The 14,362-nt window shown below is 43.2% G+C and overlaps 1 protein-coding gene across 1 annotated transcript in view; it reads left to right on the forward strand.

Annotated features, from left to right (window-relative positions):
• The window catches only part of FNDC1 (fibronectin type III domain containing 1), a 111,817-nt gene that overhangs the window by 91,577 nt on the left and 5,878 nt on the right, over positions 1-14,362 (forward strand). The window contains exons 17-20 of the mRNA XM_019663756.1: positions 476-706; positions 4,830-4,938; positions 9,495-9,574; positions 13,459-13,488. Of these exons, the coding sequence (XP_019519301.1) occupies positions 476-706; positions 4,830-4,938; positions 9,495-9,574; positions 13,459-13,488 (450 nt within the window). The remainder of the gene's footprint in view (positions 1-475; positions 707-4,829; positions 4,939-9,494; positions 9,575-13,458; positions 13,489-14,362) is intronic.

The raw sequence follows: 14,362 nt of genomic DNA on the forward strand, positions 1-14,362 counted from the left end.
GAGCTCTTAACCAACTGAGCCACTCAGCCGGCCCCCGAGGCTGTATATCTTGATCAGTGTATATTTCTTTTTGGTCCCAAGACTGCCTAGGAAATGAACTGTGTTGAGAGAGCCCAAGCTGGGCCTGATCCACACTTTTCCAAATGTTGGGGTCCAGGAATGGCAGAATGCTGTGTATTTATATTATACGGCATTGTAGTTTGGGGATCTTTGAAAATCACTTTGAGGGTATAGTCATCGATATTGATGGGGCAATACAATCTTTTGAAATCACCAGATTGAAAGATGTAAATGTGTGGATCCAATTAGGAGAGCGAGAGTTGCGCTTCTGAGTTTAGCATCAGGGCTGATGGCCCTGAAGCCCCTGTTTATCAGGGAAAGACTGCATGGTGGGGCTATCCCATGGGGCAGACATTGTTTCTGCCTTTAGAGAAAGCCTTCAGCAATTTGACTGGGTATCTCTGTTCTTTTCTAGCTCCTTATGTGACGTACCTAAGTAAAGACCCATCAGCCCCATGCTCTCTGACCGATGCTCTGGATCACTTCCAAGTGGAAAGCCTGGATGAAATCATTCCAAGCGACATGAGGAAGAATGACCTGCCTCCTCAGCATGTCCCCCGCAACATCACCGTGGTTGCTATGGAAGGTTGCCACTCATTTGTCATTGTGGACTGGGACAAAGCCACCCCGGGAGATGTGGTAACAGGTGTGTCCAAGGCAGATGTTAAGAGCTCCCATCGACCTTTGGTGGGAAATACAGACAATAAAGGATGGGTGGATGGATGGGTGGATGGATGATGAAGGATGGATAGATGGATGGATGGATGGATGAAGGAAGGATGCATGCATGGATGAATGGATGGATGGATGGATAAAGGATGTATAGAAGGATGTATGGGTGGATGGATGAGTGGATAGATGGAGAATGAATGGATAATGGGTGGGTGGATGGATGGAATTGGTGGATGAATGATGGATGGATGGATGGATGGATTGGATGGATGCATAGATGGACTGGATAGATGAGTGCAGATATCTACTTTTCAAGAGGATGAAATATAGGCAAAAAGGGAAGCCTTGTGGGATAGTATGAAGAGCACTGGATGGAAGTCAGAAATTCTGAATCCTAGTCTCAGATTGGTTTGTATGTCCTTGAGCTACCAATTTCATCTCCTTGTACCTTGGTTTCCTCCTATGCAAAATAGTTACCTCTATTATATTCTATAATCCTAGAAATGGCCAAGAAGTCCATGTAGCCACTTGTAAGAGTAGTTCTTGCAGCATTAGAAATGAAAGAGCTGCTGCCATGTGTCACCCTGCATCAGAATCAACCCAGGGGTCGTGACTCTGCCTCTTCCCTTCTTTCCATGACTGCTGGGTGTTTCCAGATCAGTCTTGGTTCTTCTGAATTCATTACGTAGGAATTGGATGTAATGGAAAATGGCCAGACATCTTGGCCTGTGAAATGATCATGAGTTCATCTGACTCTGCCAAGGATACAGTTGAGGAGCAATTTGTTAAAATAAGTTTTTACAGAAGAGAATTGATATTTTTTTTGACTAGAGCCTTCCTTTGCAAATGATTTCTTCAGGGCCTGCAAGTTGTATAAGAGGAAGGAACATATGTATGTCTGTGTGTGTCTCGGGGCTGGGTGGGTAGTGGTGGGATAGGTCAAAGTTTAACACGTTGTCTGTCACTATTTTGCTAGTGTATGTAGTTCATCAAAGTAAAAATTTCTACTGCTTTGGCTTTATGTCCCTAATATTATCTCTTAAAATAGGAAAAAAAAATTTCAAGAACATCCAAAGAGCAACTTTTCTTACAGAGTTTGCACAGTGGCTCAACAGCCAGGATGAGGGACACAGGTATTTTGCCAGGTGAGGTTGAAGGCTCAGGGGAACAGTGAAGGGGCAGGATCAAGGAGTCTGTGTCTTTGATGTAACTAAAAGTGCTGGTCACTCCAGTGTGTGTGCTACATGGGCTGCTGTGTCCAGATTCTGTGAAGTCCAGCATGTTTCTAATGAAACCAAATAAATCAATGGAAGGAGGAGAGCTTGGAGTCAAAACATCAAGAAAATCCTTTTCTTAATTGAATATGGTTTTATGAATGGCAATTTTTTAAAGCAAGTAAGTAAGCATACAGAGAAAAAAATACCCAAAAACCTTACCTTAAGTTATTTAGCTTTCGACCTCTCGCATGACAGATGTCACTTACCGTAAGTACATATATAGCTGTGTCCCCGCGCCATGAGACGTCTGAGAAACATGGCTGCAGGATGAATGTGCTGGCCACACTCATGGGCCTCAAGGCCTTCTGGGTAAGGAGCCTAACTCCCAGTCCATGTCTCTGGACTCAACTCAGGTGTGATTTTTGTATTATCCGGTAGATGGCGTGCTTCTGAAACACGTGCCCTTGTTAACTTTGCATCCTGAGCTGTCCAAAGCTCCTCTGAGACTTCGGTGTCACTACATCATCACATACCCTAGACTTAACCCCAAACCAAACCTTAGTGCCCTAATCACGAGTACCCAGCCACTAGTGTAAATAATATGGATGAGGTATTTATAAAGATTTAGGCATTCCCAGTATGAAGTTGTGTCCACTCTTGCCAAGCTGATTACCATGGAACATTTCAGCCTGCGACGGCCCTGCAACATGCAGGAAAAGCAGCATACCCCAAAAAGCTAAAGGGGAAAATAATGGGAGCTCCTCCTCAGTATGTTAATCAAGTACCAACTCTTTTATCCACAAAATAATGAAGCAATGGGTACACAGATACCTCCTAGAGCTAAACAGGACATCGTGCTTTGGGACCCATGACAGGAGGCTTGGATTCTGGTAGCTGTGAGATGTTGAGTGCTCTGCTGCTCTGCACCAGCCGTTCTTTCTTTCACAAGCAGTCAAGTCAATGTGTAGTAGGAAACTCCTGCAGGGTCATCGGCCTGCGACTAACCTCTCCTAGTGAAGGCAGTGGTTCCTCCACTAGCAGTGATGCGTGGGAAATGACAGACGTGATGGCCTCTTAGCTTTTCCGAACCTGCTCATCCGTCTTGCAGGACTGGTTCGGCTAAGAACAACAGAGAAATCAGATGTTACACGTGTGCAGCAAGTACATTGTCCAAACCCCGCAGCCCTCACAATCCAGACACAAAGATAAAGAGAAACCTGAGCACCACGTGGGAGGAAGCACAGGTTCTGATGGCAGCGGGAGGGCAAAGAGGACGCCCCATGCTGATCCCATCAAAGCTGGCATCCCCAGGGCGCCCACGTATGGGCTGGATCCACCCCTGGGTGAGCTGTTGTTACGTACATCATTGCTATAAGCACGTATGGCTTGATGTCACTGTCATCAGAGGAGGGGGGATCCTATGGAGAGGGCAGCAGCCCTTCACAGGTTGCCACGCAGTATGTGTTGAAGCAGCTGAAGAATGAATTACTCAGGGAGCGATGTGGAAAGGGCTTCAGAGCCCAGTGCGCCTGTGTCTGGTCCCGGCTTGCCTGTTGCTTAGCTGTGTGACTCTAATCCATTATGTTTATGCCACCAAAATAGCTCTTGTGAAGGTAATCAGCAACCACAGGTTGCTAAATAAAGCCGCTTGCCTCTTAGATGCATTAGATACCATGGACCTTCTCCTTGACTTGTGATCCGATTCTCTCAGTAGTTATCAGCCCCATTTTTGTGACGCCAGGGAAGCTCTCCATGACCTCCATGACTAGGTCAGCTCCCCCTATGCACCCCCTTTGAGCACGTGGACAGGACAGCTCCTTACAGTTCCAGCCACAGCTGTGTAATTCTGTCTGTCTGTCTCTCTGCCCCGCTGCTCCTGGAGTTTTGGGTCACCGTTCTATTTCCAGCACTTAGCACAGTGTCTGAAAAGTAGGCATGCATTTAATAGCTGTTAAATGAATTAGTGAATGTGAACTTGGACAGGATATTTAACCCCTCTCTAGGACTTAGTTCCTCATGTGTCAAAATGAGGATAGCAATATCTGTGTACTAAGATCAGGAAAATTAATGGAAGTAAAACTTAATCGACAGTATTTAGCATAATGTTTGACACATAGGCAGTGCTTGACAAATGTTTTCTTTCTTTGCGTACAACATAAGAAACCTCGTACAAAGGATGTGTGCAGCTGTGACATGAGCTTCCCCTGGCCTTCTGAGGCAGCCTGGAAGGTAGGGCAGGTGCCAGGGCAGAGGGTTCACCCTCTGAGGTCCGTTAACAGCAGATGAGGCAGAAAGAAGAGCTGCCTGACTGCTGTCACATGACCTCAAGGTCAAGGGCAGGCACAGGTATTAAACAACTAGAAATCGAGGACAGCCTTCACCAAATGGGTGAGGAGACCACCATGAGTCTGGGGTTTTTCTCACACACACACACACACACACACACACACACACACACACGCTGCATTCAATAGTTTCTTTATTTTGTATGAAGGATGACTGTATGTCTCTACCAGGAAACCCTTAAATACTTGTGTGGAGGTGACTGCTCTTTTCTTCTGCCTTTCTCTCTGTGCAGTCAAGATTAGATGTGATTTGTTCTGAGAAGATGGAGAAGGCCAGGGAATGGGGGAGGTAAGGAGAAGGACAAGAAGCAGGGACCTAGCAAGTCTCAGGAAGTGTCTTTAATTCTGTTACCTTAATCTGGATTCACCAGAGAGCCCACATAATACCCCGTCCTGACCCAACACACAGCTTGCCCCCCTTCTCGCACCTGTCCCACGGAGCTGCCTTCATCCCCACCACCCTCCACTGGGTTGTGCCTCTGGTGTGATGCGGTTCCGTGATGCTCACTGGGTTCTTCCTTCTTCCCACTTGTAGGTTACCTGGTTTACAGTGCATCCTATGATGACTTCATCAGGAACAAGTGGTCCACGCAAGCGTCAGCAGTCACTCATTTGCCCATTGAAAACCTGAAGCCAAACACGAGGTATAACGTGCCGGTCATTGAAAAACAAAAAATGAGACCTGTGTGCATGGTCCTCCCTAGGTCAAAAACGAAAGGATCAATCAAAATGTTTTCATGATTTCTTTTGCATTCTCTGTTGCGTTCTCATAGAATATCAGTGAATGCTTACCATTGTCATGTATTTTTTCTGTGAAGAAATTACTATATGTACTGTAATTGTTCATCTATCATGCTGATATTTTGTTCTCTATTTTCTAGAGACTAAACACTACTTCCCTGTATGTTGAAAGGGAGTCGATCCATTTGTACTCACCCATGTGGTGGCATGCACATGTGACATTAATGGAACAGCAATTGCTAAACATTTTAATGAACCATTGCCCACACTCTGTGATGTAGAAGTTCCGCCCATTCAAGAAAGATGCATTTTACACATGAATGAAGGTTATAACCATGTCTTCCTAAACTGGGCAGTGGCTGGTTGACCAGAAGGCCATCTGGGAGCCACAGTTTATAGTCCACGGTGTGAAACATGCAAAATTGGTCCCCAAGGGTACAAAGCGGGTGAATGTGCATTTCCTCCTTATACTATCTGGTTTTGATGATAATGACTATCAGGAAAGCTTCCTTGGTGGTGAGCATGGCAAAGCACCAAGCATGTGATGGCTGAGCAGTGGTGTGCTTGTAAACTGGCTCTCTGGGAGAAAAGGCTCTGGTTTTTTATGTTTTCCAACTTCTGTAGTGTAAACACTCCCACAGTGGCCAATTTCATGCTATTGGTGGGCCCACAGAATTCCTGAATATTTAACGATCAGCTCAGCCAAGCCTGTACAAATGGCTCCAGCACGTACTGCCACATCAAGCCACAGTGACGCTAAGTGACGTCACTGGGGGTCAGAGGACTTCTGTTTTCTCTGCGATCAGAGGAAAATGGAGAAGGTTGGAGCAAAATACTGTCCTTAAACAGAAATGTGCTAAAGGAGATAGAAATTGGACAACAGCTGTGGGTACTGAGAGACTTCTGAACCAGCTGAGAACTTTCTTCAGGGCATTCATGTGCTACTTGGTTGGGCTCACTTGAACTGAGCTTTCATAAACTATTATGAATTTCAGGGTTTGGCAAGTAAAAAACAAGTAGCAAAAGAAGAAATTGAGAAAATACTTTTATTTTTCCCTAAAAGTGATGAAAACCAATTAAAGGAAACAGAGTGACAGTGCTTTGACAGCACAGCCCCAGTGTCAAAAAGCTGAGAGGCCTTAGAGATGGTTTGCCACAGAGCTCCTCCCAGTGGAACTGAACCCCTGTCTCCTGAGCCCCACCCCCTCCCTCCAGCCCAGTGTTCTTTCGACAACCCTCACTACCAGACTGATGTTGAGTTTGTATAACGTCAGGAGATGGTTATGTGGGATGAAGGTTTATTCGTTCTTTTAATAGGTATGAGTGAGTGCCCACAATTCATTGAGTGAGTACTCACTGTTTGCTCTGTGCCAGGCCCCACGCTATGCACTGAGGGTGGAGTGAGCGGGGAGTGGCTGGAGGGAGGGGTCGCAAACTATACCATGGCCCCATCCTCATGTTGCTCCGTCTGCCAGAGGAGACAGATTATTTTAAAACAACAGAAACATAAACTTTCACTGGTCAATATCCTGGGGAGAAGCATATGGTGCTCTGAGTATATAACGGGACTTCTTCCTGGGCTTGGGGGCAGAGGGGCAGTCAGGTGGGCTTGTCTGGGGAAGTAAGATAAGCAGCAGTGAACCTGGAGCAAGGGGGTGGGGTGAGGCCAAGTTGTTCCAGGCAGAAAGGACATTCCAGGCAGGAACAGAGGCCGCAGTGGCAGGAGCAGGTGGGGAGGGAGAATGCTACACAGGCGGGTCCCAGAGGGCCTGTGGAGTCCCTTGTGGCTGGTCCCTCCCTCCACCCGCGTTCAGCTCCCTGACAGACACCTGGGAACAGCAGCCACTATTAGAGCCTAATCCCCAGGATGCCGGCCTGGTTATTAGGTTGTTCGTTCTCCTGATGCTGAGTGCTGGCTAAGACACACGGCACGCGTGCCTCCTGCCACATACATTTCCTCAAAACCCCTCTGAGCAGCTGCTAGATGTTTACAGCTAGGAAAGTGTGACTGTGATGTAGGGACGCTCCTTTTCCCCTGCATGACCCTCATGCAGGACACGTCTGGTGGACTCACTGTAGGAGTCCACAGGCTGCCTCCACGGAGGCTCATCACAGTCCCCAGGGCTTCTCAGGAACCAACTTCAGGGTCCCTTCCGTGTAGGAGACGCTCACTAGACCCCAGTCAACTGAAGAGGGGCCAGAGGGTAAAACCAGCTGTGGTTCTTTATAATTGAATCTTGTTTTTGACTTTACGTGGGCATTATCCACTTTATTCACCCAACGCAGCCCCAAATCACTTTCTGGAGTCCGCATATTTTAATCCATACTTAAAGCACAGAGATGTGTCACTGTGGAGTCTATTGAAAAGAAGGGGCCAAAAGCTTATATAAGAAGGCAAGGCATGAATTGTTCTTGTTACTTATATGAGGCAGAGTATGAAATACATATTTTAGTTCATAGAAAAAGCTTAATGTGGTTTTTGAAAATAGAAATGTTACTTTTTTCATAAGTCCATGTTACTTTTCAGTTCAGCGTACTTAGATTTACTTTGACACATTAGGTGAAGTTCAAGTGGAAATATGTCATTGGAATTGGGCCACGTGGGCTTTCGGGAGGATAGAATAATTGTGCAGGCAGAGAAGGTGGGTTTGGGGAATACTTAGGTTTCAGTGGCAAGACAAATTGACACAATAAAGTAATCGGAATAGCTTCTCGTGATCGATTGGTCGTCCCTTTTGCCGTCTCCTCCTGTACAGCTCCCCTGCGGAGCCCAGGGAAGTGGTGTCAGGACAGTTCCAGTGGGGGCCTATAAACCATTCAGCAGAAATGTCCCATGCAGCCTTGGACCATGAGTGTCATTCCTTAGGTTTTTTTCTTTTCTTTTTTTTAAGAAAAAGAAAAGTATCTGTAAAGCTTAACCACTATCACTGGCATATGCCAAACCCACTGCTTGAACTGCCCGCAGAGCTTTGCCTTAAATAACTCCACAACCACTGAATAAAAGTCTGCATAATTGGGAAAACATGAACTGCTGAGTGAACTGAGATTTGGAAACTCATATGTTCTTAATTGTGCGTATCTTTTTTTTTTTAATGAAATTTTAAAAAGGATTGTCTCCTTAAGGAGATGTGAATGACTTCTTCAAAGGCTTAAAAGATGATTAATTTCATTGAATGGTTTAATTATTTTAGCCATGTAAACCAGCTTTCTGTTTAATCAAACACAAAGTCACGTAGTGTCTATGTGTAGCTGTGAGACCAGAGGCCCCCTTGGTGACGTCAGAAGCTCAGAAGGTGTTAGGACAGTGGTGCAACAGACATCTGCTTTTGCTGTCTGAATGTAAATCATTCACCTTTTAAAATTTTAGTGCATTTTAATTAGTACATATAACTGTGTGCCAGGCTTAATCAAAGAATTCTGTACCCTTGAAGTGTAATCCCTGCTGGCCAGAGGCCATAGAGAAGACTTGTCATGAACTCTCCAAAATGGCGGAAAGCCATGCTCACAGGGTTGTTTAGTGCCTTCCTCACCTGTAAGTAGAGGACTAAGAGGGCACAGATAACATCTGGACCCCCAGAGGGGAAGACAACACAATGATTAACAGGAGTTGCAGTGGGTCACAACTGCGGTGTTGGTCTCCAGTGTTTTCTAACCACTGCTTTTGTCCTATAGCTCGTGAGGGAACAAAGCAAGATGTTTGGGGACTCCCAGGCTACTTGGCTTATCTGGTCTCCTTCTAAATGAGATAGTGGATTCAAATTGTGTGCTTTCTAGCACATTCCCTGTTCCAAGACAAAGACGAATACTCCGGCTGAATTTCTCCAGGCCCTGTCCACTTCCTCCTCCCGGACTTGCTTCTCTTTCTTTGCAGCCCAGAAACTTGAAACTCAGTGACTTTTAACGGTCCAGACCCAACCATAGTGCTTGTCACGTGCCCAAAACATCGTTGTCGTGTTAGTTCCACCGAGGAGGCCAACCTCTGGACGGGTTCACCCTCTCGCTGCCAACCATCAGTTGCATCATTACTGGGTCCAGCATCCTGCTTTTTCCCACGGAGTCCAGTGATAAGAATTAGGTTAAAATGTGACTTCTGCTCTGTAAAGTGACTTGCTGCCCCACCTTAGCCCTCTTGAGCTGTGGAACTCACGCTGGGACAGGAGCAGGACAGGAGAGGAGCATTTCATCCAGGACTTGTCTCATGGGATCACACACTCTCTGAGTGACTTCTTTGCCCAACACGCCCCTTCTGTTCCCATTAGCCATGTCTCTGCTGCTAATTGTATCCTTTTGAAAATGAGAAAGTTCAGAAAAAATATGAAGAAATAGCAGTGATGTGTGCATTAATAAAATAGGACTCAAACCCTGCCACAGAGCAGGTGCTCAATAGTTTGGGAATCTGTCTTATTACACAGAAATTAAACAAACTTCTCTTTCAAAAACTCTTTTCTTCCCATTTCAGGTATTATTTTAAAGTTCAAGCCAAAAATCCTCACGGCTATGGACCTATCAGCCCTTCAGTCTCATTCATTACAGAATCAGGTATGACTGACTTCACATCCTCATTTTTTTCCTTTTCTCAAAAACAAATAATTTGGAATAATGACTACAGTAGAATAAAAACTGAAGAAGTAAAATCCTAACTTTTCCATTTAATGAATTCGTATTGGCTATTGCTTTATAAAATAAACATTATTTTCTTTCTGCTAGGTTAACACTTGGATAATAAAATTAAAAGTCGTCTTTATTGGAACTGCCTGGAAAGAGGAAAGGTCAAATTCCAGTGAAAGGAAAAAGAAAATCCAGTTTTCAACCATGTGGGGAAGATACATTTGAATTTATCTGTAAAAGATTTAGTTGCAGAGATAATTTTTTTAGAATTGCAAACAGCTGAAAAACATTAAAAAAAAAGAAATGTCACGAGGACTGAGAGGCAGCTGCTTCTAACAATTAGGTCTCTAAGATGCTTCCTCTACTAGGAAATGAAGATGTCTTTACTTATTACGGAGACTTTAATTAAAACACTAGTTAATCTTACAGGCAACGCCACTCAAAGGGTGTCTGTGTTTGGGGTGCTGGTGTGCAGAGTTCCCAGGCCCCTCAGTAAAATGCTTCTGTGGTCATGGTCTGAAGCAGCCCACCGAGCTGGCCATGGTGACAAGCTCCGGGGTTAGCAGCCTTTCCATGTAGGCATCCAAGCTGGGGAGTTGGGACCTGTGGTCTAAGCCAGGCCACCTTCAAAAACCCAACTGAGCCAGCTCCACACGGAAATAAAAGCTCTAACAAAACAACAACAACAAAAACAAACAAACAAAAAAAGCAAAACAAAGCAAACAAACAAAAAACCTGATTTTTAGGTTTTTTTTTTTCCATTTCACTGCAATTTGACCTTTCTGCTTTCCAGGCAGTTCCAATAAAGACCACTTTTAATTTTACTATCCAAGTTTTAATCCAGCTCTAGCTTCTATTTGGTTAGATTAGTTCTGACAGGTAGCTTGTTCCCAGAACATTTGCCATTGGAAGATATTTTTAAATGTCATGATTTGAAACCTGAATCAAAATATGTGGAACAAAAAAATCTTTTGTGAGAATATGCTGTGTACTGGAATTGTAGGCAAAGGACCTCAAAAGTGTTTTCACCTATTTCCTCTAAGAAGTGTGTTTCTCATTAGTAATTAGGAAACAGTAAGAGAAAACCATCATTGGTAGTTAGTTTGCTAATGTAAGGAATGCGTCTATGTTTATAGCTGTATTTCCTAAAAATAAAATGGACCATCGGCAACTATCAGAATTAATATGATAAAGGTCGATAGAAAAAAAAAAACCCACGTGTTTCAAATATAAAGTTATCAAGAAACTGAGGTCCAAAACCTGCGAGTAGAAAGATAGAAGTGTAATTTCTGAGACAGCAGTGTAAAATTTTGAAAAGACAGCTCTCTGTTACCCCCTTCCCAATACAAGTTCCACCATATTCCCACCCCATTTTTTTTTGTGGCTTCCAAGGTGTGGGTGATGAAAATCTATGGCACCCAGACTTCTGAATGAGACTCTCTTGGGCGAGGCCGCAGACACCCCACTTCTGTGAACCCCCAGAAGATTCTCTCCCACACAGAAATGTGACTGTTATTCACTCTGGTCATCATCCCTTTATTCCATCAGTTTATTCAAGCCTCTCCTTCATTTAAAAATTTTTTTATTAAAGCGTAGTTGACATACAATATTATAGTGGTTTCAGGGGTACAATCTAGTGATTAGACATTTACGTACCTTATGATATGATCACCACGATAAGTCTAGTAAATATCTGTCACCACACAAAGTCATTACAATATTATTGATTATATTCCCTGTACTGTACACTTCATCTTTGCGACTTATTTATTTTACAACTGGAAGTTTGTACCTCTTATTAAACTTCACCTTTTTTACCCATCCTCCTACCGCCCTCCCCTCTGACAACCATCAGTTTGTTCTCTGTGTCTGAGTCTGTTTCTGTTTTGTTTTGGTTGTTTGTCTTGTTTTGTTTTGGTTTTAGATTGCACATGTAAGTGAAATCATACAGTAATTTTCTTTCTCTGTCTGACTTATTTCACTTAGCACCTCTGGGTCCATCCATGTTGTCACAAATGGCAAGATTTCATTGTTTTTTTATGGCTGAGTAATATTCCATTGTAAACATTTGTACCACACCTTCTTTATCCATTTATCTATCAATGGACACCTACGTTGATTCTATATCTTGGCTATTATAAATAATGCTTCAAAAACATAGGGGTGCATTTATCTTTTCAAATTAGTGTTTTGGATTTCTTTGGATAAATTACCCAGAAGCGGAATTGCTGGGTTGTATAGTAGTTCTATTTTTAATTGTTTGAGGAATCTCCACACCTCGTGCCCTGTTGCTGGGAATGTAAATTGGTGCAGCCACTGTGGAAAACAGTATGGAGTTTCCTCAAAAACGTCCCTCCTTCGTTTTGTACTCCCTGCAGTTAAGTCAACAACAGGAAAATCATCAAGTAATTGAATTAGGACATTTGCCAAACATGAGAGTCAAAACCTTATTTATGAAGTAAATGTATGTGTGCCTCAGGTAGTGCCAGGGGTTCGGTTTTGTTGTTGCTTGTGTTGTTGTCTTGCTTTGCTCCCCTTCGCCCACCCTGGCATATCTGAGACTTTCCCAGCAGGCGGTTGAAATGTAAGAGCAGGAGAGTAAAACGAGCCTTTACACTTACAGCTAATGGCATGTCACTTTATTTTGTGGGTAGGGGATGATGTCAAAATGAATGATCTGTACAAAGGGGCAGCACAAGGGAGATTTGGGGTGATAGGATTATTCTGTATGTTGATTGTGGTGGGGTTCCATGAATCTGTATGCATGTGTTAAAATTCATAGACTGTTTACCCTAAAAGAGGAATTTTACTGTAGGATAATTTTTCACAAAAAATGATGGCTCCTGTTTACCTAGGCCATGGCATTTTATAAAAATAAACTTCTTCTAACATGGAAGTCTTTAAAAGCTAGTTTCATATTCTCTTAAGTGACATTATTCTGGCTAAGATATAGACATTTTTAAAAAGCAGCTTCATTGCGGTACAATGGCATACCATAAGCTGCACATGCTCAGTGTACAACTGAGCACGTTTTGAGGTGTGTTTACCCCATGGAGTCATCCCCACAGTCACGATGGTGAACATCTCTGGGACCCCAAGCTTCCCCCGGCTGCCGCACCATCTGGCACTCCTGCCCCGTGTGCGCCATCTGTTTCCAGGCAACCACTTACAGCTTTCTGTCACTCCAGATTCATTTGCACTTCCTAGAAATTTATATAAATGAATCATACAGCCTGAACTCTTTTTCCTGGCTTCTTTTACAAAGCGCAATCATTTTGAGGTTCATCCATAGTGTTGTATGTCACAGTAGTTCATCCTCGTTGATTACTTAGCAGGACCCCATTGGATGGCTGTGCTGCAACTTGTTTATCTGCTCACCTGCTGATAGATATTGGGTTGTTTCTGCTTTCTGGGTATTAAAAATAAAGCTGCTGTGAACATTCACGAATAAATACTCAAGAGTAGAATGGATGGATTGTACAGTAGGTGTATGTTTACCTTCTCAAAACACCATGAAACTGTTTTCCCAAGATGGACACATCTTAAAACACAATGTGTATTTATTTTGCAGTACCCAATGTCAAGATGTTATCTTCTGAGACCCACAGCATCTATATGAATAACAAAGTGTTTCTCAAAAGGAAATGATTAGAAAATAAAAACTAAGGATAAACGTTGGCATCTTTCAAATAAACCTTATCTATTTCTTTACCTATTCCAGTTTAGTTAGCTCTTTCAGTTACAATAAACATTTCAGCAGTTGCACAGCTGTGAAGTATGAAAATGAAGTCAGTTATTTCTTCTTTATTCTACAGACAATCCTCTGCTTGTTGTGAGGCCACCAGGTAAGTTTCTCTTCTTAATGAACTTGACATTCTAGGAATCAAGTTGAATATTGAATATTGAATATGACATTGTTATGATTACTCACAAATAGAAATACTTTTTGCATTTTTATCATTTTATGACAACTTCAGTGGTTTCTTTGCACCCTTCATCCTAATCCAGGGAAAAGAATGACCCAGAAATTTTTTAATAGGGCCATAACAGCCAGTATTAATAAAAAACCATTATGGGCAGCCAATGTTTATGAAAACAGATAAGTTTATTTTCATTCAAACCCCTTTGGATATTTTTAGTTGCTTAAAAGGTAGCAAAATGTATTAAGTGTACAACAAAACTTCACTTTGTTTTTCAAATAAGCTGAGGAAGCCCTATTGCTTAAGTTGAGGACAGGCTTATGTGTGACAAGAACACTAGGAATCTAATCTGAGAGACTTCAGAAGTGGGGAGGTAGGATGGCATGCCCCACAAGACCAAATTTTCCATTATAGCTGTTTTTCCTGAACACTTAACCCCCTGTCGGGTGCAACTGATCTCACAGATTCATTGCACACAAATTTTCAAATATCTAACTGTTAAGTATTGTGACTCATCGCTTCCGTATCTTCCCCCTCTACCGTTTGTGACTCAGTACAGTAAAGACATATTTCATAGTGGCATCTTTGTGTGCAATGAATCTGTGAGATCAGTTGTGCTCAACGGAGGGTGAAGGCTTTTTCTTACTCTGAGAATCCCTTAACTAGGTTCAGGTAAAAGGAACTCTCCACTTGTATTTCAGTACTAAGAAAGAAGGGGAAAGAACAAGAGGGCACCCACTTGGGGAGGTGGGAAAACTGCTCAGAAAAGCCCTGAGAGGAGAGGAAGGCCCATGAATAA

This window comes from Hipposideros armiger, unplaced genomic scaffold (genome assembly GCF_001890085.2).
Source record: "Hipposideros armiger isolate ML-2016 unplaced genomic scaffold, ASM189008v1 scaffold_404, whole genome shotgun sequence".
NCBI classification, from domain to species: Eukaryota; Metazoa; Chordata; class Mammalia; order Chiroptera; family Hipposideridae; genus Hipposideros; species Hipposideros armiger.